At 38.3% G+C, this 23946-nt stretch overlaps 1 protein-coding gene across 1 annotated transcript in view; it reads left to right on the top strand.

Moving 5' to 3' along the window:
- The window catches only part of PRKDC (protein kinase, DNA-activated, catalytic subunit), a 204104-nt gene that overhangs the window by 2186 nt on the left and 177972 nt on the right, over positions 1-23946 (top strand). The window contains exons 4-21 of the mRNA XM_043601034.1: positions 1625-1699; positions 2449-2557; positions 3108-3220; positions 3310-3409; positions 8731-8786; positions 8868-8898; positions 9386-9543; positions 14084-14230; positions 15784-15948; positions 16393-16561; positions 16902-16951; positions 17558-17683; positions 19236-19388; positions 20870-20985; positions 21554-21713; positions 22682-22768; positions 23225-23344; positions 23780-23939. Coding sequence (XP_043456969.1) covers positions 1625-1699; positions 2449-2557; positions 3108-3220; positions 3310-3409; positions 8731-8786; positions 8868-8898; positions 9386-9543; positions 14084-14230; positions 15784-15948; positions 16393-16561; positions 16902-16951; positions 17558-17683; positions 19236-19388; positions 20870-20985; positions 21554-21713; positions 22682-22768; positions 23225-23344; positions 23780-23939 — 2095 coding nt within the window. The remainder of the gene's footprint in view (positions 1-1624; positions 1700-2448; positions 2558-3107; positions 3221-3309; positions 3410-8730; positions 8787-8867; positions 8899-9385; positions 9544-14083; positions 14231-15783; positions 15949-16392; positions 16562-16901; positions 16952-17557; positions 17684-19235; positions 19389-20869; positions 20986-21553; positions 21714-22681; positions 22769-23224; positions 23345-23779; positions 23940-23946) is intronic.

Genomic DNA, 23946 nt, shown 5'->3' with positions numbered 1-23946 from the left:
ACAATTTTAAAGAATTCTCGCTCTGGGTAAGATTCATATTTCATGTAGTTCGTGTGTTCCCTTTGGCCATAGTCTGAAAAGTTTGCCTTTTGCCTCCGATTTTCTTCCAACCTGCCTTCCTCAGGTTTCCTAGTGATTTACTATGGAGCCAGTAATCATAAATTAAGTTGTTAATTTTCTTTCTCAGACTTGTTTGCACTTTCAACAAGTGCCAAGGTAAGTTGTTTTTAGTTGGTCCTGAATTGCCTTTAGTTCTTGGATATTCTAAGATTTGAAGTATTCAATCTGGGGGTAATTTATAAGAAGTTATTTTATTAATTATAGTTGAGTCTAATATATAAAGTAATAATCATCAGTCTTTTTTTTTTTTTTAATAGGTTTTAATTTTATTCTCTTTTGATTTCTAGTCTTGCTGGTTTAGAATCCTAACACAGTTGACCCATGAACCTGGGGGCTTCCGGGCATTGACCCCTCCCCCATCCTCCTGCATGCAGTTGAAAATCCATGTGTTTGACTTTTGACTCCCCCAAAACTTAACTACCGCTAGCTTGCGTACTGTTGACTGGAAGCTTTACTGATAAACATAAATAGTTGATTAACACAAATTTTGTATGTTATATTCTTATAATTGAGTAATAAAGAGAAAAAATATTACTGAAAAAATTATAAGGGAAAATACATTTACAGTACTATACTCTATCAAAGAAAATCTGGGTATAAATGGACCTACACACTACACAGTTCAAGCCTGTGTTGTTTAAGAGTCACTGTGTTTTAAAAAAATTACCTCAGTATAGGAATAACCAACGTTTGTAGTGTGCTTCATAGTTTACAAAGTTCTTTAATGTACAGTTTGTCTTACTTAATTTTACCAAAACTCTATGAGGTAGGTATTTTTAATCACTCTAGCTTACAAATGAGACTTAGAAGTTGAGAAACTCACCCAAAACTTGGAGCCAGATGGCCTCTGTCCAGAGTGCCTGCTGGTTTTGTGAGACTGAGCTGTCCTCCTATGGAGTCCCAACCATTCTTCTCTGGATTGCTTTAGTTACCTTTTTAAATTTTTCATGCTTGCTTTTTTGACATATGACAAGTGCAATGGGAGGTGTGCAAGAAAGTGTAACTTTTTTTTTGTTTTTGATCTTGCTGAGGTGTTCATTTACTTTGTGTTTTTGTGATTGTTGACATCATTACCATTGCATACTGCATAAATACCTTCAGTAATTAAAAAAATTTTTTTAAATATTTTTATTTATTTTTGAGACAGAGAGAGACAGAGCATGAGCAGGGGAGGGGCAGAGAGAGAGGGAGACACAGAATCTGAAGCAGGCTCCAGGCTCTGAGCCATCAGCACAGAACCCGACACGGGGCTTGAATTCACAGACTGAGATCATGACCTGAGCTCAAGTCGGACGCTTAACCGACTGAGCCACCCAGGTGCCCTCTTCAGTAATTTTTAGTCTATATGTTTATATACTCTAATATATTTTAAATAACTGAATGCTAAATTATAGTATGTCATGTTGGTATTGCTCCTCTCAGAAGTGTAGTTTTAGCTCTTGGGAGGTTTTCTAAGAAATAGAATCTTATTGATGACTTTGGTATGTCTCTTTTTAACACCTAGAATACTTGTACCAGTGTTTACACAAAAGATAAAGCTGCTAAATGTAGAATCCCAGCCCTGGATCTTCTCATTAAGGTAATTTTATTATTTCTAGGTATGTATGTTTTGTATTATACATATAACTTAAAAAGCAAAAAATTAGAGTTTTAAATTGTGTTTGGGTGAGAGATGTTGGAGGCTAGGCTTTGGTCACATTGATGTATGGACAAGATTTTCCAACTGTCACCTGGTAATTCCTTGGCCTTTTGCTCTCAGACTCTTCTGGAAAGTAGAGGAAGGACTGGGTTGTGAGGGGAATTAAGAGGACAAGTAAGCAAGGAATTTACTGCTCCTCTGTTAACTCTCATCACCCTGCCTCTTAAAACTTAATGTTACAAAAAGTTGCTGGAATTTGCATCATTTGTCGTTCTGACTTCTTTCCTAAACCTTACCTTGAAAATGGGTGTATACGTTGTATTTAAGTGCTTCTTGGGGCTTACTCTCACCTGTTTCTCTCTCAGATGCATCTCTTGTTTTGCATCTCTATTTGAGAATTTGGGTCTTGTTAGTCCTTCCCTTAAGTGTCTCAGAGAGAATGGTTCTAACCATAGTATTGGTTTCTTGGGAAGGTAAAATAAAGTCTACACCCTCTTCCCCTTGGTAATCCTTGTGTTCTTCTACCAGCCACCTCTTCTTAAATAATCAGGCTACATAGGTGTCCTGAGAGGCCAAGGAAGTCCCCTAGAGGCACGTGACTTTGGAGCTTTGTTGTGTAGAAACAGTGCAGTACAGGAAGCTTTGTCATTATTTTCCTGTTTAGACAATGCTGGTTTGTATCATTTTAGTTACTTCGGACTTTAAGAAGTTCGAGACTCATGGATGAATTTGGAATTGGAGAGTTATTTAGCAAATTCTATGGAGAACTTGCATCAAAAACAAAAATACAGGATACAGGTGAGGTGCATTTAAATGTTATTTTTAAGTATTTTGACAAATTGATGTTAAAAAAATCAGTGTAAAAACTAGGATTTCTCAACGAAAGCACTTATATGTTTCACAGGTGAATCCTTTTTGTTGAAAACAAACCCAAATGAAGGCAAACAAACATGTGAAGTCTTCTGCTTATAAAAGTTTAATCTTTACAAAATGATTTCTTAAGCAGATTCCACACCCGATATGGGGCTTGAACTCGTGACCCTGAGGTTAAGAGTCACACCTCAGTCAGACCCTGAGGTTAAGAGTCATGTATTGACTGAGCCAGCAAGGCACTCCATGAAATAATTTCTTTAAAATAGAAAACTCACAACACGTGTCAAATGTGACTTATAATAGTAGCTTGGCATAAAATTATCAGGGAAGGTTCTAGTACATAAAACTATTTTTTATGTCTTATTATAAAATTACTTTTGAACTAAACGTCTTCTCCTTTTGTTATTCATACATTTTTGTTTAATTTATGTAAATGTAATTTTAGGTCTTCATTTATCTAAAATTTATTTTTTAGTTTTAGAAAAAATATATGAGCTCCTAGGAGTATTAGGGGAAGTTCATCCGAGTGAGATGATAAATAATTCGGAAAACCTGTTCCGGGCTTTTCTGGGTGAACTTAAGACCCAGGTATGACAAACTTTATGCTATTCTGATTCCATAGATTTGATTGTGTTTTTCTCTTTTAATGGTATCTTTTTTTAAAACTCTCCTTCTAGATGACATCAGCACTAAGAGAGCCCAAACTGCCTGTTCTGGCAGGGTGTCTGAAGGGATTGTCTTCACTCATGTGTAACTTTACCAAATCCATGGAGGAAGGTATTGATTGACTTCACTTGATTTTCTTCCTTAGTTCAAAAACTATAATTCTAAAATGGATTGTGTGTTTCGTTTTTGGAATCTTTAAACCAATTGTGGATTAACATGCAGTTTGGAGAAATAATACAGAGAAGTTCCATTTGTTCCTTACCCACTTTCTACTTTTATAACTAGTGATGACCTCTTTTATAACTAGTACAAATAAACACAACCAGGATATTGACATTGATAAATCTACCAACCTTATTCACATTTCACTAGTTTTAGGTGCACACCTTTGCATGTGTGTATTTCATTCTAGGCAGTTTTATCATGTATACATTTGTGTATGCACCACCACGGGCAAGGTACTGAACAGGCTCACCATAAGGAGCCTTTCTGCTACCTTTTCATAGCCATAGCTACCTCTCTTCCCCACCTCCACCCCAAAACCACTACTTTTTGACTATTGTGATTAATGCTGCCGGAAAATGGGTATGCCAATATCTGTTGGAGTCCCTGCTTTCATTTTTTTTGGAATTTCTGGATCATATTGTAATTCTATGTTTAATTTTTTGTCATACGGTTTTCCACAGCAGCTGCAACTGTTTTGTATTCCCACCAGCAATGCATAAGGGTTCCAGTTACTCCTTATCTTTGCCAGTACTTGATATTTTCTGTTTTTTTTTTTTTCTTCAACGTTTATTTATTTCTGGGACAGAGAGAGACAGAGCATGAACGGGGGAGGGGCAGAGAGAGTGGGAGACACAGAATCGGAAACAGGCTCCAGGCTCTGAGCCATCAGCCCAGAGCCTGACGCGGGGCTCGAACTCACGGACTGCGAGATCGTGACCTGGCTGAAGTCGGACGCTTAACCGGCTGCGCCACCCAGGCGCCCCGAAATTCATTTCTTTTTAAAAAGCAAATGAAACTTTTAACGCTAAGAACAATTACCAAATTCTTCTATCTCTTGTGCGTTGCTTTTATTAGGTTGGAACATGAAATTCTGGTTGTCTCCAATATTTTTATATTTCAGTATCTAATGAGTTTTGATCTACAAAAACAGCAATTTCATATTTTAATGTAATATTTTTACTCACCCCTTTCTTGCTTCTTACCAGGGATGTTGTAGTAGCTCTATGATATTTCTCTTCTTTATTTTCTCACTTTTCTGTCCCATATTCTGTTGCCAGCTTCCCATTCATCAGATTCTTGCTCACAAGTCACCCATTTGAAGCCCTTATGATGCCCCTGAGATGAGTCACTTCCTCTGGCTTCTATATTCTCTATAGAATATTTCTCTATGTTTTTCTATATTCTCCTATTATAGCACTTCCTGTGAGGTATTTTTTAATTTTTTTTTAACGTTTATTCATCTTTGAGAGATGGAGAGAGACAGGCATGAGTGGGGCCGGGGCAGAGAGAGAGAGGGGGACACAGAATCTGAAGCAGGTGCCAGGCTCTGAGCTGTCAGCACAGAGCCTGATGCGGGGCTCGAACCCATGGACTGCAAGATCATGCCCTAAGCCACCCAGGTGCCCCTTATGAGGTATTTTTAACTTATCAGGTTATATGTTTGTTTTTGCCACTTGATACTGGCAGGTAATGTTGCTGAATTGTCTTTGTACTTGATTGGTATATTGATTGATATTCAGTGAACACATGCAGGTTAAGAAAAATAACAGTGCTTATTGCTCATTTACCATATGCTAGAATAGTTGCAAGGAAAATTCCGGTAATAACTCTCTAAGATAGACAGTCATATTCTGTTTTCTAAATTAGGAAGCTAGAGCTAAGACAGGTTACTCGCCCAGAGTAACACAACTGATGCAATAACAGAGTAATGGCTCCCAAAGATGTCCTCATTCTGAACCCCTGAAGCCTCTAGAAAGGAGGCTGATACCCTGATTTTACCTCAGTGAGACCCGTTTCAGATTTCTCATCTCCAGAACTGTACAGTAACCAGTTTGTATTTTTAAAGCCACTCTGTGATAGTTTGTTGCAGCAGCAATAGAGTATATAACCAATAAGTGGCAACACTGTGATTTAAGCCTTGGTCTGAGGCTGTAATTTATAGTTTTTCTGTCATGCCATGATCATGTGACTTCAAGCACTAAGTGCTAATACTGATGTTTTCATTCCTATAGTATGTGTTTCCTGGGTGCCTTCTATCTAAAGAGTAATGAATTAGATGTGTTGGATGTAGTGATCAGAATTACCAGGTTCCTTCCATCATTAGCTCAGTCAAGTAGAGGAAACAGACCTTAAACAGCTGAAAAAGCTATTACAGATTTCAGGATTTAATCATGCAAACAGGTTGGGTACAGTGAATAGGAATATCAGAGTGTGGAGAGGGTGGAAGATGTACCCAGCTTGCTGGTTCTTTCTGAGGAGACCACCAGAAGCTAGGGCCTAAGGCCAAGCTAAACTGTGGCAAGGAGCCAGCTGGGAAAGAGCTCGAAAGAGCATTCCAGGCAGAGGGACCAGCAGGTAACCAGGCCTCCAGTCTGGCCAGCGCACAGTGGTCAGAGGGGTTCAAGAGAGTTGGCGTGTCTGTAGCTCAGTGGCACACAAAGAGTGCCTGGGGGAGAGATGGCACAGGACGTAAGGTCAGTGGACGAGGCCTCCTGAGCTGGCATTTCATTCCAGATGGAATGGGAAGCCATGTTTTTTCTCTAGTGAATAGGTATGAGCTAGTTGGTGTTTTAGAAAGGTCTACTTGACTGCTGCCATTGTATGTGAGATTTGTTTTAGTGTAGGATTAACAGACTTTGCTCTTGAGTGTAGCTGTGAGCAACTGAAGTCGCTGCAGTGGTGACTAAGCTGGGCGGGTTGGGAGAGGATGGGTTTCAGGCAAAAATCTGGCTTGTTTGGGACATGTGTGACATGTCATGGCACATCTCAGATGTTAAGTGTGCAGTTGTAAGACTGAATCTTGTAGGAGAAGTTAGACATCGATATATAAATTTGGAAGTCTTCAGCTTAGAGGTAATATGTGAGGCTGTGAGTGTGGGCCAGATCACCTAGGGAGTGGGTGCAGGTCACAGATGTAAGGTGCTTTGCCCTGGGAGGAGTCTGAATGCTAAGAGCTGCAGAGTGGACCCAGCTCAACAAGGGCAGCTTCAGTTGAGTGTCCGGACAGACCAGACAGAGCAGTGTGAGGGTTAATAGGGTAAAGACAAGGTTGGAATGGAAGGGAGGAAGTGGAGGCTATCTGCAGAAAACCCTTTAGCGAAATCTTAACAACAGAGACCAAAGAAATGTGGTACAGCTGATGGGAGACATGGTGGTAAGAGAGGGTTTTTAGAAATAGATGCCAGAGTTTATACACTTACATTCTAGCAGAAAAGGGAGAAACAACACGTGTTCATCAACACATGAATGGATAAACAAATGTGGCATATGCACACAACAGAATATCAGTCAGCCTTTAAAAAAAGGAAATTGGGGCTCCTGGATGGCTCAGTTGGCTGAGTGTCTGACTTCGGCTCACGTCATGATCTCACGGTTTGTGGGTTTGAGCCCCGCGTCGGGCTCTGTGCTGACAGCTCAGAGCCTGGAGCCTGCTTCGGATTCTGTGTCTCCCTCTCTTTCTGCCCCTCCTCCACTCGGACTCTGTCTTTCAAAAATAATTAAATGTATAAAAAAATTTAAAAAAAGAAATACTATCCCATACTACAGCGTGTGAACTTGACATTACATTAGGTGAGGTAAGCCAGTCACAAAGGTATAAATACTGTATGAGGTAGCAGGGACAGGGACGTTCATAAAGTAGAATTGAGCTTACCAGGGGCTGGGGGGCAGGGGAGTCAGTCTCTAACAGGTACATCCTTTCTGTAGGGGATGATGAAAACATTTTGGGTGTAGATAATGGTGGTGAGTACACAACAATGTGAATGTATTTGATGCCCCTGAATGGTACACTTCACATAGTTAACATGGTAAGTGCTGTTACATATATTTGACTACAACAAAAACATAAATACAAGAGCATGCTTGTAGAGGGAGTGGTCTGCCGGAAAGCAGAGATGGAGGGGCACTTGAGTGGCTCAGTCAGTTGAGTGTCCGACTCTTGATACCTGCTCAGGTCATGATCTCAACGGTTTGTGAGTTCGAGCCCCGAGTGGGAAACTGCGCTAACGGCGTGGAGCTTGCTTGGGATTCTGTGTCTCCCTCTCTCTCCGCCCTTCTTCTGTACTCGGTTGCTCCTTCTCAAAATAAATAAATAAACTTAAAAAAAAAAAAAGCAGAGGTGGACACAGGAGAGTGGACTGTGGGAGGCAGAGCCTGGGGGTGGTGTCCGTTCCTGCTCCTTAGAGCTTGGGCCCTTCCATCCCTGGGCCTCACTGTGTTCACCTGAGTCTACACGTTCTACACCAACTGTGCGCCGACAAGTGCCTGCTATCTTGAATCTGCACATCTCTGTTTACACGGTGACTTTCTATTAGAATGACCTTTTTTACCATGAGTTTCCATTCTTTTAGGCCCAGCTCAAGTGCTGCCTTGTCTGTAAACCCTGTCTTGAATCCTCACAACCAGGAGAAATCTCTCCTTGTACTGAATTCCAAAGGAACTTTTTAAGTATCTCTTTTCTGGCATTATCCTACAGATACGATGTTTCTGTCCTCTTAAACCCTCTCTGACCCCTTCTCGTCTATTTTCTGTCACAGTTGGGCTCTGTTTTCAAATGTATCAGTCCTGTCCATCAAAGCAAACACTTTTTGAGCGTCTCTGGTTTGCAAGTCACTGTTACAAAGGCAGAGAACTTAGTGATGAGAAAAGCATGGTATCTGGACAGCTGCGGTGAATACTGGTGGGAGACAGTTAAATAATTGTGACGTCCATCAGGTCAGGATAAGAGCTTTGGATTATACTTGGGCACCTGTTTTGTCGTCTCTTTTAGGTGATAAGGTTGCTAAGGTCAAAGATCATATTTTATTCATATTTGTAATGTATACAACGTGCTGAATGAATGCCTGGGAGTACTGGGAGGATGATCATGTGTGTGGCCTTATGTAATCCTCCATACAACTCTCAAAGAAGCTGTACAGTGTCCCTTTTTATAGATAAGAAAACTGAGGCTCTGAGAGATTACCTAACAGAGCTTGCAAGTGATGAGTTGGAATTGAAACCCGTGTCGTGAGCCCACATTTTCTTCATATTTCACTGCATTAATAACTGTTGCAGCCGTAGCTTACAGCTCACCAGCTGCAATGAATGATAGCAGACACGGTTCCTTAATTCAGGCTGTCTGAAACAAAGCTGTTGGTTGTAAAGTGTTTCCAGGTTTGTCAGATGATGCTGTTGGGATTTGTAACAGGCTTCTTTCTGTTTTTACCCAGACCCCCAGACTTCAAGGGAGATTTTTGATTTTACATTAAAGGCAATCCGTCCTCAGGTAGGATTAATATTACTCCAATTCTTCCATAACTGAGACTTGTGATTGTTAAACATTGATGGTAATTTTTTTTTTTAATAGATTGATCTGAAGAGATATGCTGTACCCTTAGGTAAGATTGTGTAATTAATAACGTGGAATATTAGAGATTATTAAGTTAATGTCTTGAGTAAGCTTTTGCTTAAACTGTGCGTGAAAGTAAGTATGTGATGTTTCACATGCAGTTACAGGGAGGCTTTTGGTGACTTTGTTTTTAGCACACAAACTCCAGTTAGATGGTCACACTTAGATTACATGATTTAAAAAAAAATTGCTTTAGAACACCTTTCAGAGGATCCAGATTGTTTGGTTCTGACTTTATCTAAATAAACCCTGATCCTACTTCTGAACTTTATTTGGGGGCAGGCGGGGGGTCATTGGCCTGTTGATTCAAATGGACGGTGGCAGCATTAGAACTCTGATTAGGATCTGTAGGTTATTATAAAGATAGTGGATCTTCATGAACAGTTTTAGTTTTGACATATACCTGAAGCTTTCTTAGTTTTTTTGTTCTGCCTTTGTTGTTCTTTTTTTAAATATAATGGTTTTTGCAATTGCAGCTGGCTTATGCTTGTTTACCCTGCATGCATCTCAGTTTAGCACCTGCCTCCTGGACAACTACATTTCTGTATTTGAAGTATTGTCAAAATGGTGTAGCCATACGAATGGAGAAATAAAAAAAGCTGCACATTCAGCTCTGGAATCGTTTCTGAAACAGGTATTAATTCAACTTTTGTTTAAAAATATTTTCTTCCATGCAAAAAATTAAATTCCAATCTTGTGCATGCACATTTGAAAAATGAATACAGGTTATTTTTTAGCTCCTGTAGTATTTAAATAAAAAAGCCTGGTTATTAATCAGCTGCATGGGTGGCAGCAGGACTGAGAGATAGGAAGATACCAGATCTGATCACAGCCTCAGCGCGAAGACTGGGAGGCCTAATGGACATAAAAGGACTGGAAGGTCACGGGTCCTCTGAGTCAGGTTGGGGTGAGAAAACATATTTCCTTAGAGGTGAGGGCCAGCTGTCAATGTTAAGATGTTTGTGTTTGTTTCACATTACTTTAAGAACAAGGAGAGTCCATTTGCCCTTATGTATTTTCTGTCTAGATAGGATGTGATTGTAGAATTGAGCCTGCAAATTTGGAAACACGTTGGCTAGGGAGAATGTGCTATGGCTCTCAGCATCCAGAGGTGTCTAGAAATACCTGCTGTTCAGGCCAGGTGTTACAGATTTAGACTGCTTGGGTGGGCTGTGATGGAAAACTCTGAAGATTCACCAAAAGTTTTCTTTGGAGCAATGTTGTAAATGGCAGTTAAATTTGCAAGCTGGTCCATGAAGACCTACCTGAAATGTGGCACAGACAGTATCCTGTTGTAGGGATATAACAGTCTGTTTACAGACACTCTGGTTGTTTCCATTTAGGGGTCCTTTTAAATAAAACAGTTAAGAACATTTGTGACCAAGTGTTTTTGTGGACATACGCTTTCACTTCTCTTGAGTGAAAACCTAGAAGCAAGATTGCTGGGTCGTGTGGGAGGTAGATATGAAACAGTAAGAAACTGCTAAACTCTTTTCAAACTGGTTGTGCCATTTTATATTCCCAGCAGCAATGCGTGGGAGTTCCTGTCAGCCCATATCCTAATCAACACAGGGTTTTGGTGGTCTTTTCAATTTTAGCACTTCTCATGGGTGTATGATATTGCCTTACTGTGGTTACAAATTTGAGTTTCTATGGTGACTGTTGATAATGATCTTTTTTTCCTGTAGTACTAGCCATTCTTTTTTTTTTAATTTTTAAATTTTTTTAATACACATCCAAGTTAGTTAGCATATAGTGCAACAATGATTTCAGGAGTAGATTCTTTAAGCCCCTTACCCATTTAGCCCATCTCCCCTCCTACAACCCCTCCAGCTACCCTCTGTTTGTTCTCTATATTTAAGGGTCTTTTATGTTTTGTCCCCCTCCCTGTTTTTATATTATTTTTGCTTCCTTTCTCTTCTGTCTGTTTTGTATCTTAAATTCCTCATATGAGTGAAGTCATTATGATATTTACCTTTCACTAATTTCACTTAGCATAATACCCTCTAGTTCCATCCACATAGTTGCAAATGGCAAGATTTCATTCTTTTTGATTGCCGGAAGAATTCTGGTGTTATTTTGATAGGGATTGCAGCCATTCTTATATCTTATGAGATACTCAGATTATTTCGCTCATTTTAAAATTAGATTGTATGTCTTTTTGTAAATGAGTTGTAAGAGTTCTCTACATCATTTGGTACAAGTCCTTTTCTAAAAGTATTGCAAATAATTTCTGTGGCTTGGCTTTTCATTTTCTTAGCATCTTTGAAAGAGCAAATGTTTTAAAGTTTACATCCAGTTTACCAGTTTTCCAATTTTTTTATTAAAAAAATTATTTTTAATGTTTATTCATTTTTTTTTTAGGGGGGGAGAGAGAGAGGCAGAGAGACAGAGATAGAGTGTGAGCAGGGGAGGGGTAGAGAGAGAAGGAGAAGTTGTTGAAGCAGGCTCCAGGCTCTGAGCTGTCAGCACAGAGCCTGATGCGGGGTTTGAACTCATGAACTGTTAGATCATGACCTGAGCCAAAGTTGGGTGCTTGACCAACTGAGCCACCCAGGTGCCCCTACATTTTTTAATTTAAACATTACTTCTGAGGGAAAGAAATTTTTCAATAGCTTTATGTAAAGTTTTTATGAAAAACATTATAAAATAGTAGCATATAAGTATAAAAAAAATGTAGAAGAGTACAAACAACATTTAAAATTTCCTGAAATCCTACCGTTAAGAAAAAAATCACGATTTCAGTGGCACTGCTTCTAAACCTTCCCCTCCCTTTCTCTGTCCCTCACTCTCTCCTTCTCTTTCTTCTCCCTTAACCTTTCATTCCCCTTCTTCCCAGGGGGAAGGTAGGGGGATAAAAGAAGAGAGATATCTTGACCAAAAGGAATATTCATAATTTCTGTGACCTTAAGGTTTTCTGCTATGTTGTGTGTGTTTCCCTGATAGCACAATGAAATCTACATGATTAACTTATAATGGCAACATAGTTGATATATATAATTGTATTTATGTTTAAGTTAGAGTTCCATTTATCCTCTACTGTTGGACAATTGTTTGCAACTTTTTGCTACTGTATCAGAAAATAATTGGATAATAATGTATAAAAAGGATGTTTGCTGAAAGCATAATAATAAATTAGAAAGTTTTAAAAAATTTTTATTTAAATTCGAATTAGTTAATATATACTGTAATGATGGTTTCAGGAGTAGAATTCAGTGATTAATCACTTATGTGTAACACCCAGTACTCATCACAAGTGATCTCCTTAGCCCCTCCCCCATCCACCTCCCTCCATCAACCCTCAGTTTGTTCTCTATGGTTGAGTCTCTTATGGTTTGCTTCCCTATTTTTTTTAATCTTTTTTTTTTCCTTTCCCATATGTTCATAGGTTTTGTTTCTCAAATTGTCCACATGAGTGAAATCATATGCTATTTGTTTTTCTCACTTATTTTGCATAGCATAAGATACTCTAACTTCATCCACGGTGTTGCAAATGGCAAGATTTCATTCTTTTTGATGACTGAGTAATATTCCACAGCATATATACACCACATCTTCTTTATTCGTCAGTTGGTGGACATTTGGGCTTTTTCCATAGTTCTGCTATTGTTGATAGTGCTGCTGTAACCGTCGGGGTGCATGTACCCCTCTGAATCTGTATTTTTGTATCTTTTGGCCAATACCTGGTAGTGCAATTGCTGGATTGTAGGGTTCTATTTTTAACGTTTTGAAGAGCCTCCATACTGTTTTCCAGAATGGCTGTACCAGTTTTCATTCCCATCCATGGTGTAAGAGGTTTCCCCTTTCTCGACATCCTTGCTAACATCTGTTGTTTGCTGTGTTGTTAGCCATTCTGACAGGTGTGAGGTCGTATCTCATTGTGGTTTTGATTTGATTTGTATTTCCCTGATGATGAGTGATGTGGAGCATCTTTTCATGTATCTGTTAGCCATCTAGATGTCATTGGAAAAAAGTCTATGTCTTCCACCCATTTTTTACTGGATTGTTTGTTATTTGGATGTTGAATTTGATAAGTTCTTCATAGATTTTGGATACTCGGCCTGTATCAGATATGCCAGTGGCAAATATCTTCTCCCATTCCATCGGCTGCCTTTTAGTTTTGATTCTTTACGGTGCAGAAGCTTTTTATCTTGATGAAGTCTCAATAGTTCATTTTTGCTTTTGTAGAAACAGTGTATAAATGTGAAAACATTAAAATATATTCATAAAGTGAAAAAGTATTTGTTTACTTCTTGAAGGAACATGTTCTTAAAAAAAATTTTTTTTTTAATGTTTATTTTTGATAGAACGTGAGTGGGGGGATGGGGCAGAGAGAAAGGGAGACACAGAATCGGAAGTAGGCTCCAGGCTCTGAGCTGTGCACATAGAGCCTGATCCAGGGCTTGAACTCCCACACCATGAGATCAGAGGAACATGTTCTTGATGTGCGTGAAGAAGGAAATTCTGAGGCAGTATATGTGATATCCCATTCTTCTAAAATAAACGGTTTTGTGTGGGATTGGGGTGTGTGTTGGTAGTTTGGCAACGGAAGTGTGGATACCTGTTTTCTGCTTCTGATAATTATCTAGATTCTCTCTGTTCTTGTCTTGGACAGTCTTTGTGTTGAAATTAGGAATGGTTTCTTGAATACCTGTGTTAGTTCTTGCATTTAGGTTACTGTTCCTTGGTAGATAGAGATCTACTTGCTTCTCAGAATACTTTTTCCCCTTGCCTCACCCAATTCAAGCTTCAGTGTATAGCTTAGTTTTTTGAAAGGTGAGTTACACATGTGTAACTCACAGTGTGTTACACACACTGTGAGTTACACATGAGGTCTAACTAGGTCTCCTGCTACATTGGGAGACCTAAATGCAAAACCTTGTTTTTGTGCATATGGCTTTCTACATTTGCCTGATCATCTTCAGTCCCTTTCTGTAGGAACAATGTATCCTGTATAATAAAGCCTTGTTTAAAGAGAGTGTCTTTTCTGAACTTGATGCAGACTAAGCAGATTAGAGCAGTAGTTCTTTGTCAGTAAAATCAATTGTGTAGAATTACAACAACATATTGATAATATCTAGTTCAACAATCTACCCTTTTTACGTTTTTATAGATTCTTATTCTTTTGTTTTGCTGTTAAATATTCCTAAAAAGTAAATATTATGCCGTTGCAGATTTCTTTTATGGTGGCAAAAGATGCAGAAATGCATAAGGATAAACTGCAGTACTTTATGGAGCAATTCTATGGAATCATCAGGAACACGGATTCAAACAGCAAGGATTTATCCATTGCAATTCGTGGATATGGACTTTTTGCAGGAGTATGGCCCATTAATTTACTCTGATCTTTTTATTTTCATTTGAGTGTTTAAAGGAATATAATTTATTGTGTTTTTGAACAGCATCTCACACTTGTGACAGTATTGTTACTTGCTTTGTTGTTAACTTGATTTTTCAGTGCCAACTATGTACTAGGATTTTGTGCACATATTACCTCAAATTCTCATAACTCTCCTGTAAGCTTTTAGGAGTATCATTCCACTTTACAGATGAGGAAACAGACCCACAGGAATTAGGTAACTTGTCAAAGGACATAGTAATTGACAGAGCTATGATATAAATTGAAGTCATTGTTTCAGTTACGCCATGCTGCCTGTTATTTGTGAAGTAAAATTTTGATTGCTGTTACACAGTGTTTTAGAAAGGTTCTTATGACAGGAGTGTATTTAAGAATATTGATGGTAACTACAGTTATTTCCCTCTTAGTGGATCTCTAGGACTTCTGCTTTATGGAGAAAATGGCTTGCTACCTCTCTTTCTGCAGATCTGCCCAATCAGTGTCTACTCTCTTTTTCAGGGAAGGAGAGTCCCTCTTCCAGCCTTCTACTCTTCTACTCATTCCATTTCTGATAATTTCCTCACTTGCTTCCAAATCGTCTTTCCTCCTCTTGCTTTGTTTAAATCTTCATTTCCATTTGTCTCTGTTGGGTCCTTTAAGTGTATTTAGGGCAGAAGAACCTGTATGTGAAGAGGCTCAGATGTAAATGAAAACAAGGAATTTTTTTTTTTTTTTTTTTTGAGAGAGTTTTGCATGCGTGCACATGCGTGAGCAGGGCAGGGGAAGAGGGAGAAAGAGAGAGAATGTTAAGCAGGCTCTGTGCCCAGTGCAGAGCCTGACTCAGGGCTCGATCCCAGCACTGTGAGATCATGACCTGAGCCAAAATCGAGAGTTAGGTGCTCAATCCCGACTGAGCCACCCAGGCACGCCAAGAACATGGAATTTTCAACTTTATACACTGTGGTCTGGCCAACTTCAACTTGTTCACTGTGGTTAGATATGTTCACAGTGTAGCTGGAGCGTGATAGTCAAGAATGAAGGGAGAGGGACCCCACAAAGATGAACTAGTCAGATCCTCAGGGAAGCTAGATTAGGTCTGAAGTCCAAGGAAGCCTTTGAAAAATCTGAAGCTCGATAGTAGCATTATCAGATTTGTGAGTGACACAGGTGGCTCCGGATGTAGTGTGCAGCACGGTGTAGTAGTGAATTCCAGCTTTGTGTTTACTTCTCAGTCTCCCCTTCTAGGTGACCGGCCTCACGGTGCAGAGACCACATCTTACTGGTCTTTGGTAGCTGCCATCTAAGCAATATCTAGGATAGTCGACAATCAGTAGATGTTTTGTGTATAAATAAATATTTAGAGTGACAGATTATTTTTAAAAGCATCTTTATGAGATATATTTTATAACTGTGTTTCATCTCCATTAAAAAGTTTGTTGATATTCAGTTTATAATCACATGGTTTAACGTGATACTTTAAATCTTATTATTTTGACATTGACGAGATTGATAGACTTTTGTTTACCTTTCTGAAAGCCTTGCAAGGTTATAAATGCAAAAGATGTTGACTTCATGTATGTAGAGCTCATTCAGCGGTGCAAACAGCTGTTCCTCACCCAGACAGACACTGTTGATGACCACATTTACCACATGCCAAGTTTCCTCCAGTCTGTTGGAAGTGTTTTGCTTTACCTTGATACAGTAAGTGAAATTAATTAAACTGAGCACTATTTTAATTAATCTCAGTTCTTCAGATAATTCGATGGTGTCATACGAATTGTATGCATTCAGTATAGGCACTGTTGTGATCGAGACATTTTTAATTAGTATTTTGTGTTAATTACTGTCATGAAGCTTGACTTTTTGTTATCCAAAGCAGGAAAACTTATTTGTTATTTGTTCCATTTTTATAAAAAGATTAAGATTGCTGCTTGGGGTAGTTTGCACCGTAAGTATCAGACAGTTTTACTCTTGATTTTTTTAGGCAGTCACAGTGTTAAGCTTATTAGTAGATTAGGTATAAACCAGGTTTTTCATTTATCTAATATGTGTCTACTTGAGTTGTAATTATTTTAGATATTTATATCATTCCTATATTTATTTATTTCCTTCTCTAACTTTTAGTTTGCTTTCCATTTCTGCTAGGTTCCTGAGGTGTATACTCCAGTTCTGGAACATCTCATTGTGGCACAAATAGACAGTTTCCCACAATATAGTCCGAAAATGCAGTCAGTGTGTTGTAAAGCCATAGTAAAAGTTTTCCTAGCCTTGGTGGGGAAAGGACCAGTTCTCTGGAATTGCATCAGTACTGTGGGTGAGTTTGGAACTCACCCTTGTTTTTATGATGATGAATGATGAATACCTAGCATGTTGTTTGATGTAGATATCTTTTGTATCTTTTGATGCCTGTTGGGGAACTAATGCTTTGGTGGATCAAAATCTCCTTTTTCATCCTTTTTTTTTTGAATCTTTTTTTTCTCCCTTTTGCTCCTGAATCTTAATGGTCTAAAATTTTACACTGCGGATATTAATAGACTTGAGAGGGAAAATTGAGAGGTGTGGTTATGTTTAGTAAAATAGTGGCTGTCATTTTCACTAAGTGGGTGTACTTTTTGATGTTTCCTTCATTTTTGTTTTCATTTTGTTTTTTTCAGTGCATCAGGGTTTAATCAGAATATGTTCTAAGCCTGTGATCCTTCAAAAGGTAAAGTCTGAATCTAATGTTTTGAAAATTAGTCTTTTGTCCCTGAAAGTTAGAAGTGATGCTGGGATTTTTAGTCTGTAAATATACAAAAATGGCCTTTTTAGTTATAAGCCATGCCTTGCATTGTGAAAAGTGTAGGACATAATGCCTCTATAGTTTTTCAGGTGAATAAATTCCTAAGTTATGGGACATCCTTAAATGTAACTTTACTGTTATATACACATTTTTACAAGAAGGGGGTGGCTTCTCTTGAAACTTTGAGACAGAATGCTTAGGCATATCATGGGAGACGTATCTTAGTTGCTTGAAGTTGTAGGAAATAGGAGGAGGTGGGAGATGGACCTGAGTAGGAAAATGAGACAAATGACCCCTCGCAGATTCCTTGGGCATTGTTTTGAGATATTTTTTAATTCATCGCTATTTTAGTCCCAGTTAGAAAAATCATGATTTTTTTTTTTTAGCTTGCTTTCTTATCTTTCTCAATCAAATTAGTATCTGACTAGTGAATGTTTTAGCTTAGGCAGTTCTGAAAATCAGAACATTCTGGCAGCCATGCTTATTTTGTGAATCCACCAGTAAATATTGGTTTGTTGTCTTCCTGCCCAGGGTGCTGAGTCTGAATCTGAAGACTATCGTGCATCAGGGGAAGTTAGAACTGGCAAATGGAAAGTGCCCACGTATAAAGATTATTTGGATCTTTTTAGAAGTCTCCTGAGTTGTGACCAGATGATGGTAAAAGTGACTCGTTTAAAGCCATGAAAGTACTCTAATTCCTCTTTATTAGTCTCCATACTTTTACCCTTAGGACTTGCTAATTTCAGAATTATATTTTACTAACTATTCAGTTGTTTTATTGCTAAAGTACTTCATGTAATAAAAAATTAAAGTGGTATCAGTTAGGAACAAAATCATAGAACTCATATAAACTTAATAATTGCCATAGCTGAGTCCTTATTTCATCTGTGAGTAGCCAGTGTAGTATGTTTGATGCTAAATTATTTTTCCTGACAGATCAGCCTCTCAGGTAGCAAAAGTGTAACAGTATTATCACCATGGAAGAGCTATTCTCTTTTTATTTGTTAAAGATGAAGTTTAAAAAAAAAGATGAAGAGAAATGTCACTGACTCAGTAGTGTGAAGGCGATTGGTATATGGTTTTTTACGTCATTTATGATTAGAATAATGCCTCCTGCTTAATGTTTCTGATAGATGTTTCTCTAATGTCTCCTTTAAGCCAGGTTCTGGCCACCATTTCAGCATAGACTTTGACAAAGCATTATACCCTAGGAAAAACAATTTGTGTCCATAGATAATTTCTGTTCTCCTATCTTAGGAGTTTTTAGTTGTTTTCTTACTGAAGTAAAATAGTATAGCAGTGTTAGTACTTTTACCTACAATATTTCTTTTTTATATATGATGTTCTTTTACATACAATGTTCTTTTTTATATATGATGTTTTGTGGTTAAGTTCCATAGAATATTTGCCTGAGTAAAGGCAGAGTCATTGGCCTATTTTTTGGAATAGTAGAATAGTTTCACTTAAAAAAAAGTTTACTTATTTATTTTGAGAGAGAGAGAGAGAGAGAGCGAGAGCGAGCGAGCAGGGAAGAGGCAAAGAGATGGAGAGCGAGAGAATTCCCAAGCAGCCTTTGTCTGCCAGTGCAGAGCTGACATGGGGCTTGAACCAATGAATTGTGAGATCGTGACCTGAGCCGAGACCAAGAGTCGGATGCTCAACCAACTGAGCCACCCAGGTGCACCAGAATAGTTTCACTTTTAAAGAAATGATAAATTATAAAGTCCATTCTGAGGATAGGTGTGCATTTATCCACGTGTATGTATGCTTGTATGTGTGTATATACAGATATGTGTGTAAGGATGCTTATTTACACACATATATAAATGTACATGCATGTGTATTTGTACAAACGTGTATGTAATATATGTGTGTGTGTATATATACCTAAGTGTTTTTACACACACGCATTAGGTGGGATAAATGCTTTGATGAGGATTGGTCTAAATCTTCTCATTTGCCACTTTGTACTTAGTAAGTATCTGTTACATGTATGGGTTAAGTCCTATCTGACTGAAATGATACTGTCCTAATAATTTAGGAAAGTGTCTACATTTTGCACCTGAAAACTTCCAGGTAAATCTCCTCCAGTTTACACAGAAGTTGCTATAATATCTGAATATGCAAGTACACATGTGCATTGTAATTTAATATGGATACTGCTACCTTTTTGCATAAAATTTTGAAGCTTATTTTCTTTATTTTAAAGGATTTTCTTTTAGCAGATGAAGTATTTCTCTTTGTGAATTCCTCCCTTCAAAGTCTGAATCGTTTGCTATATGATGAATTTGTCAAATCAGTTTTGAAGATTATTGAGAAACTGGATCTTACACTAGAAAAACAGAATGTTGGGGGACATGAGGTTAGAAGTTTTTGTCAGTAATAATTTTGCATCATTTTTATAGCAGCTTTTTGTATGTAAACATCCAGGGGAAAATAGCACATTTGTAGAATATTGTAGGAAATTGATTTCTGCAGCATTCATGTGTGTCATTGATGCTTTGCTAACTGAATAGCTCAGTGTGTAGAAAATGTTATCTCTAGATTTTTCAAAAAGTAATTTATATGTTTAATATTTCAAAACCATTTATTTTAAAAAATTTGTTTCCTAGGCTTGTTACTCATTTCTTAGCAATAGTAAAGAGTCAGATCTTACTTTGTGTAGGGGTGACTTACTATAGTAGGATAGGGAAACCTGGGATTCCTCTTGTTTATAGCTAAGGAAATGCTGAACTCTGGGTTCAAGGTTAAATGTGTTCTTGAGATAGTAGAATATAGGCAATAGGGAGAAAAGGAAAATACACCCTCCCTTTTTCCTGTACTCAGATTTCCTGGCCTGTGTGAAAAATAAGTTATGGTTTAAGGTGGCCAGCTAGAAGCCACTGTGCTCTTATCTGAGGGTGTGTTTTAGGAAAGCACGATGGGAATGACACTAGTGTCAAAGGACTTGAGTTCCAGTGGAAAATACTAATTTGCTTTTCAGCCCAGGGATTTTTTTCTGAGACTAGATTCTGCTCGTTAGTGCATACGTACTTGCACTGTAATACCATGAAGTTAGACAAAAGATAGTGGAGTGATTATGCAGAGGATAGATAAAGGAAGCAGTAACTGTATTGCATTTGCATTGTTCTGTTTTTTATGCTGGTTGATGGGAACAGCAGTATTTTTCATGCTTTGCGTGTGTCTAAAATAATTTCATTGAAAAACTTGCCAACAGGGACTTCTAGAACTATGTCCTCCCAACAAACCTGCTTTTTAGGACTTGCATCTTTGTCACTTTTGTTGTCTTCAGTGGCTTCCCTTGTACTTCCTTTCTCTTCTTGTTTTCTCTCTTCTGTTTCCTGCCCTTTTTACTTCACCTGCAGCAGGGCAGTGGTCACCTCTGCGACCATTTCCCATGTAAACCTAGAATCCACCCTAATCCTCCTTTATAGCTTCCAGTGTGTATTTCTGACTGCTTGTTTTACATTTCCACCTGAGTTTGATGACACATAGTCTGTTCATAGTGAGTTGCTGTTACTTAATACTTTTAATGATTCCTGTTTCTCAGTTTGAAACCTCAAAGTCCTTATGGACACGTTCTAATGTTCTGAACTTGTACCTCTGTCAAGGCATCATTGCTAGTTCCTTCAAGAAGGTATAGCCCTCCCTCTTCATATTTTTGTTTTCGTACTATTCTTTTATCACTTCACTTTGTCACTTCCTTTGTCTTTCTCTTTAATGTTTTTGAGCTTTGTCATCTTTATTAAATTGTAAACTTTATTAAATTGTATTACTTGTAATTGAGGACCCATATATGCCTTTCTCACTTTGATAAAGTCTTTGGATACATCTACTTTCAAGGATGAAAACGAAGCTACTGGTGTTTGGGTGATCCCGACCTCCGATCCAGCTGCTAACTTGCATCCTGCTAAACCCAAAGATTTTTCAGCTTTCATTAACCTGGTGGAAATTTGCAGGTATTTAAAAAAATTCTAATTATTTAACGGTGGAAATCACCAGCTATTGGCTATAATATAGGAAAAACACTTCTATGGATGTATGAGATGAAAAACTAAAAGACTTAAAATCTAAAATTGCTTATATGAATCTTTATATCTAAATGTACCAGCTTAGAATTATCGTCGTTTTCTGTTTAAAAGATCCTCAGGTAGGGAGGGGTGTCTGGGTGGCTCAGTCAGTTAAGCATCTGACATTTGATTTCGGCTCTAGTCATGATCTCATGGTTCCTGGGATCAAGCCCCATGCTGGGCTGTGCACTAAAAGCGTGGAGCCTGCTTGGGATTCTCTCTCCCTCTCTTGCTGCCCCTACTCTGTGCTTGCTTGTGCACATGCTGTCTTTCTGTGTCTCTCAAAATAAATAAATAAACTTAAAAAAAAAAGATATCCTCGGGAAAAGAGGAACATGAAAATGTTTACATAATGGAATCATATACCTTTTTGATTACATCCCTTATAATTTTGAAGCAGAATAAAAATATTATACGATAAAAACTTCTACATTAAGCTTTTAATTTGTTTTTACAGAGAGATTCTTCCTGAGAAACATGTAGAATTTTTTGAGCCATGGGTATATTCATTTGCATATGAATTAATTTTGCAGTCTACACGGTTGCCTCTCATCAGTGGTTTTTACAAATTGCTTTCTATTGCTGTGAGAAATGCCAAGAAAATAAAATATTTTAAGGTGAGTGGTTTTTTTGTGCGGAAATGAATATTCCTGTGTTTTTTAGGTTGCACGAGTATGTATAAGTACATTATAAAATCGTATAGTATATTGCAGTTTTAAAGTCTCATTTTCTGTGCTTTTAAAAATAGTGTGAGTGGCAATTGGATGGCACTGTAAAAAAAGTTAATGGTATTTTCTGCTCTGCTTTACAAGCATCTGGCTGAAGGTTAGATTACCAGAGGTTCTCAAAGTGTGGCCCTAGGACCAGCAGCATCAGCATTACCTGAGAAATCTGTGCCCTCTCCAGACTTAGCTAATCAGAAACTCTGGGGGCAAGGCCGCACAGTCTGTGCTAGTAGACCACCCAGGTGATCTGGTGGCTAGTGACATTTGAGAATAACTAGGTTAGTGCACCTAATGCTCCAGTTTATCCCGAGCAGTCCAATCGGTTGATCACAGGGTGGGCAGGGTCTCTCGGTTCGTAGGTGTATGTACTGGAAGACAGGAAAGGGAAAGGGGAAGTGGACTTACCCAGGCCTCTGGCTTTTGACTAGTCATTCACCTATTACCTTAACGTTTTGTTTCTCTCTGGCCTCTGCCTAAAGTGTTATCAGAGCTGGGTTTTTTTCCCCCTCCGCGCAAGACGTTGGCAAAGTGAAAATGGATTCACTCCTTAGAAGTAAGACTGAGGGGCCCCTGGGTGGCTCAGTCGGCTGAGTGTTCCACTTGGGCTCAGGTCATGATCTCACGGTTCATGAGTTCGAGCCCTGCGTCAAGCCATGTGCTGACAGCTCAGAGCCTGGAGCCCGGTTCTGATTCTGTGTCTCTCTCTCTGCCCCTCCCTGGCTTGTGGTCTCTCTCTTTCTCCCTCTCTCTCAAAAATAAATAAACATTAAAAAAAAAAAAGAAGTAAGACTGGGAACTGCTAGATTAGGATACAGAATTACATGTTGTTCACTTTACTAATTTACTGCTTTATTCAACAGGGAGTTGGGCTAAAGAGTCAGACACAGTCTCCTGAGGACCCAGAAAAGTATTCTTGCTTTGCTTTGTTTGCAAAATTTGGTAAAGAGGTAATTTTTAAATGATTTATCCAGTGTTTTCATGGGCTATTTAAAAATGAAAGTATGTTGATAAAAAAGTCTTAGTGATCATAAATTATCTAATGACTTAAAAATTGGTTTGCTTAATCCAGATTGGGATTAAGGGATTAGGAAGCACTAACAGAGGAAATCGTTGTATTTCAAAAGTCCCTTGAGTTTTCATTAAATAGTTTGTATGATGTCAACTCAAAACTAATGGATTCTTTAGCTCTCCATATAATGAGAATTAAGTACTTCAACAGATGAATTTTTCCTGGAGATCAGTGCTTACTTTGTAAATGACAGTAGCCATGTCACATAAAAGTTGCGTGATCAATTTTTGTGTTTGAGAATAAGGGTAAATATTTTTTAGTTGATTCTCAGATTATAGGCTCTATTCAGGTACACAGCTCCGTCTTTTTCTTTTTCTTTTTCTTTTTTGTTAAGGTTTCAGTTAAAATGAAGCAATATAAAGATGAACTTTTGGCCTCCTGTTTGACCTTTATTCTGTCCCTGCCACATGACATCATTGAACTTGATATTAGAGCCTATGTTCCTGCATTGCAGGTAAATACATTGTCTTAAGCAAATCCATTTTTTTCCCCACATAATGTTATGTTTTCTAGAAAACATGAAACTGTCAAGGTCTTGCCACTATAGTTATAGCAGGTGCTTACCCATCAGACACCCCTGGTTCAAGTTCTACTTCTGCCACTTAGTAGCCTTAGGACTTGGGACACTTGGCTTGGCCTCTCAGAACTTCCCTGACAGGTGGATGTGAAGATTAAACTTTCCTTGTGTTGAAAGTTTGCAGTAGAACACCAGCTACATAGACTGGTGGTGCTCCTTTTCCCAGGAATGACCTTGGATGCCCCTACTTACCTCCAGCAGTATCTGTCAGTAGAAAGGCTTATTCACTAGAAACCACAACTAATTGGTGTTTTTTTCTTTAAATGTTAAATTCCCTGTATTTCAGTTTACCTTGTTTGTATTGATATGTAGATGGCTTTTAAACTGGGCCTGAGCTATCCCCCACTGGCAGAAGTAGGCCTGAATGCCCTAGAAGAATGGTCGGTTTACATCTGCAAACATGTAATTCAGCCCTATTATAAAGACATTTTACCCAGCCTTGATGGATATCTGAAAATTTCAGCCTTATCAGGTAAGGT

This window comes from Prionailurus bengalensis, chromosome F2 (genome assembly GCF_016509475.1).
Source record: "Prionailurus bengalensis isolate Pbe53 chromosome F2, Fcat_Pben_1.1_paternal_pri, whole genome shotgun sequence".
Lineage (NCBI taxonomy): Eukaryota > Metazoa > Chordata > Mammalia > Carnivora > Felidae > Prionailurus > Prionailurus bengalensis.
This window is presented reverse-complemented; position numbering and strand designations above follow the sequence as displayed.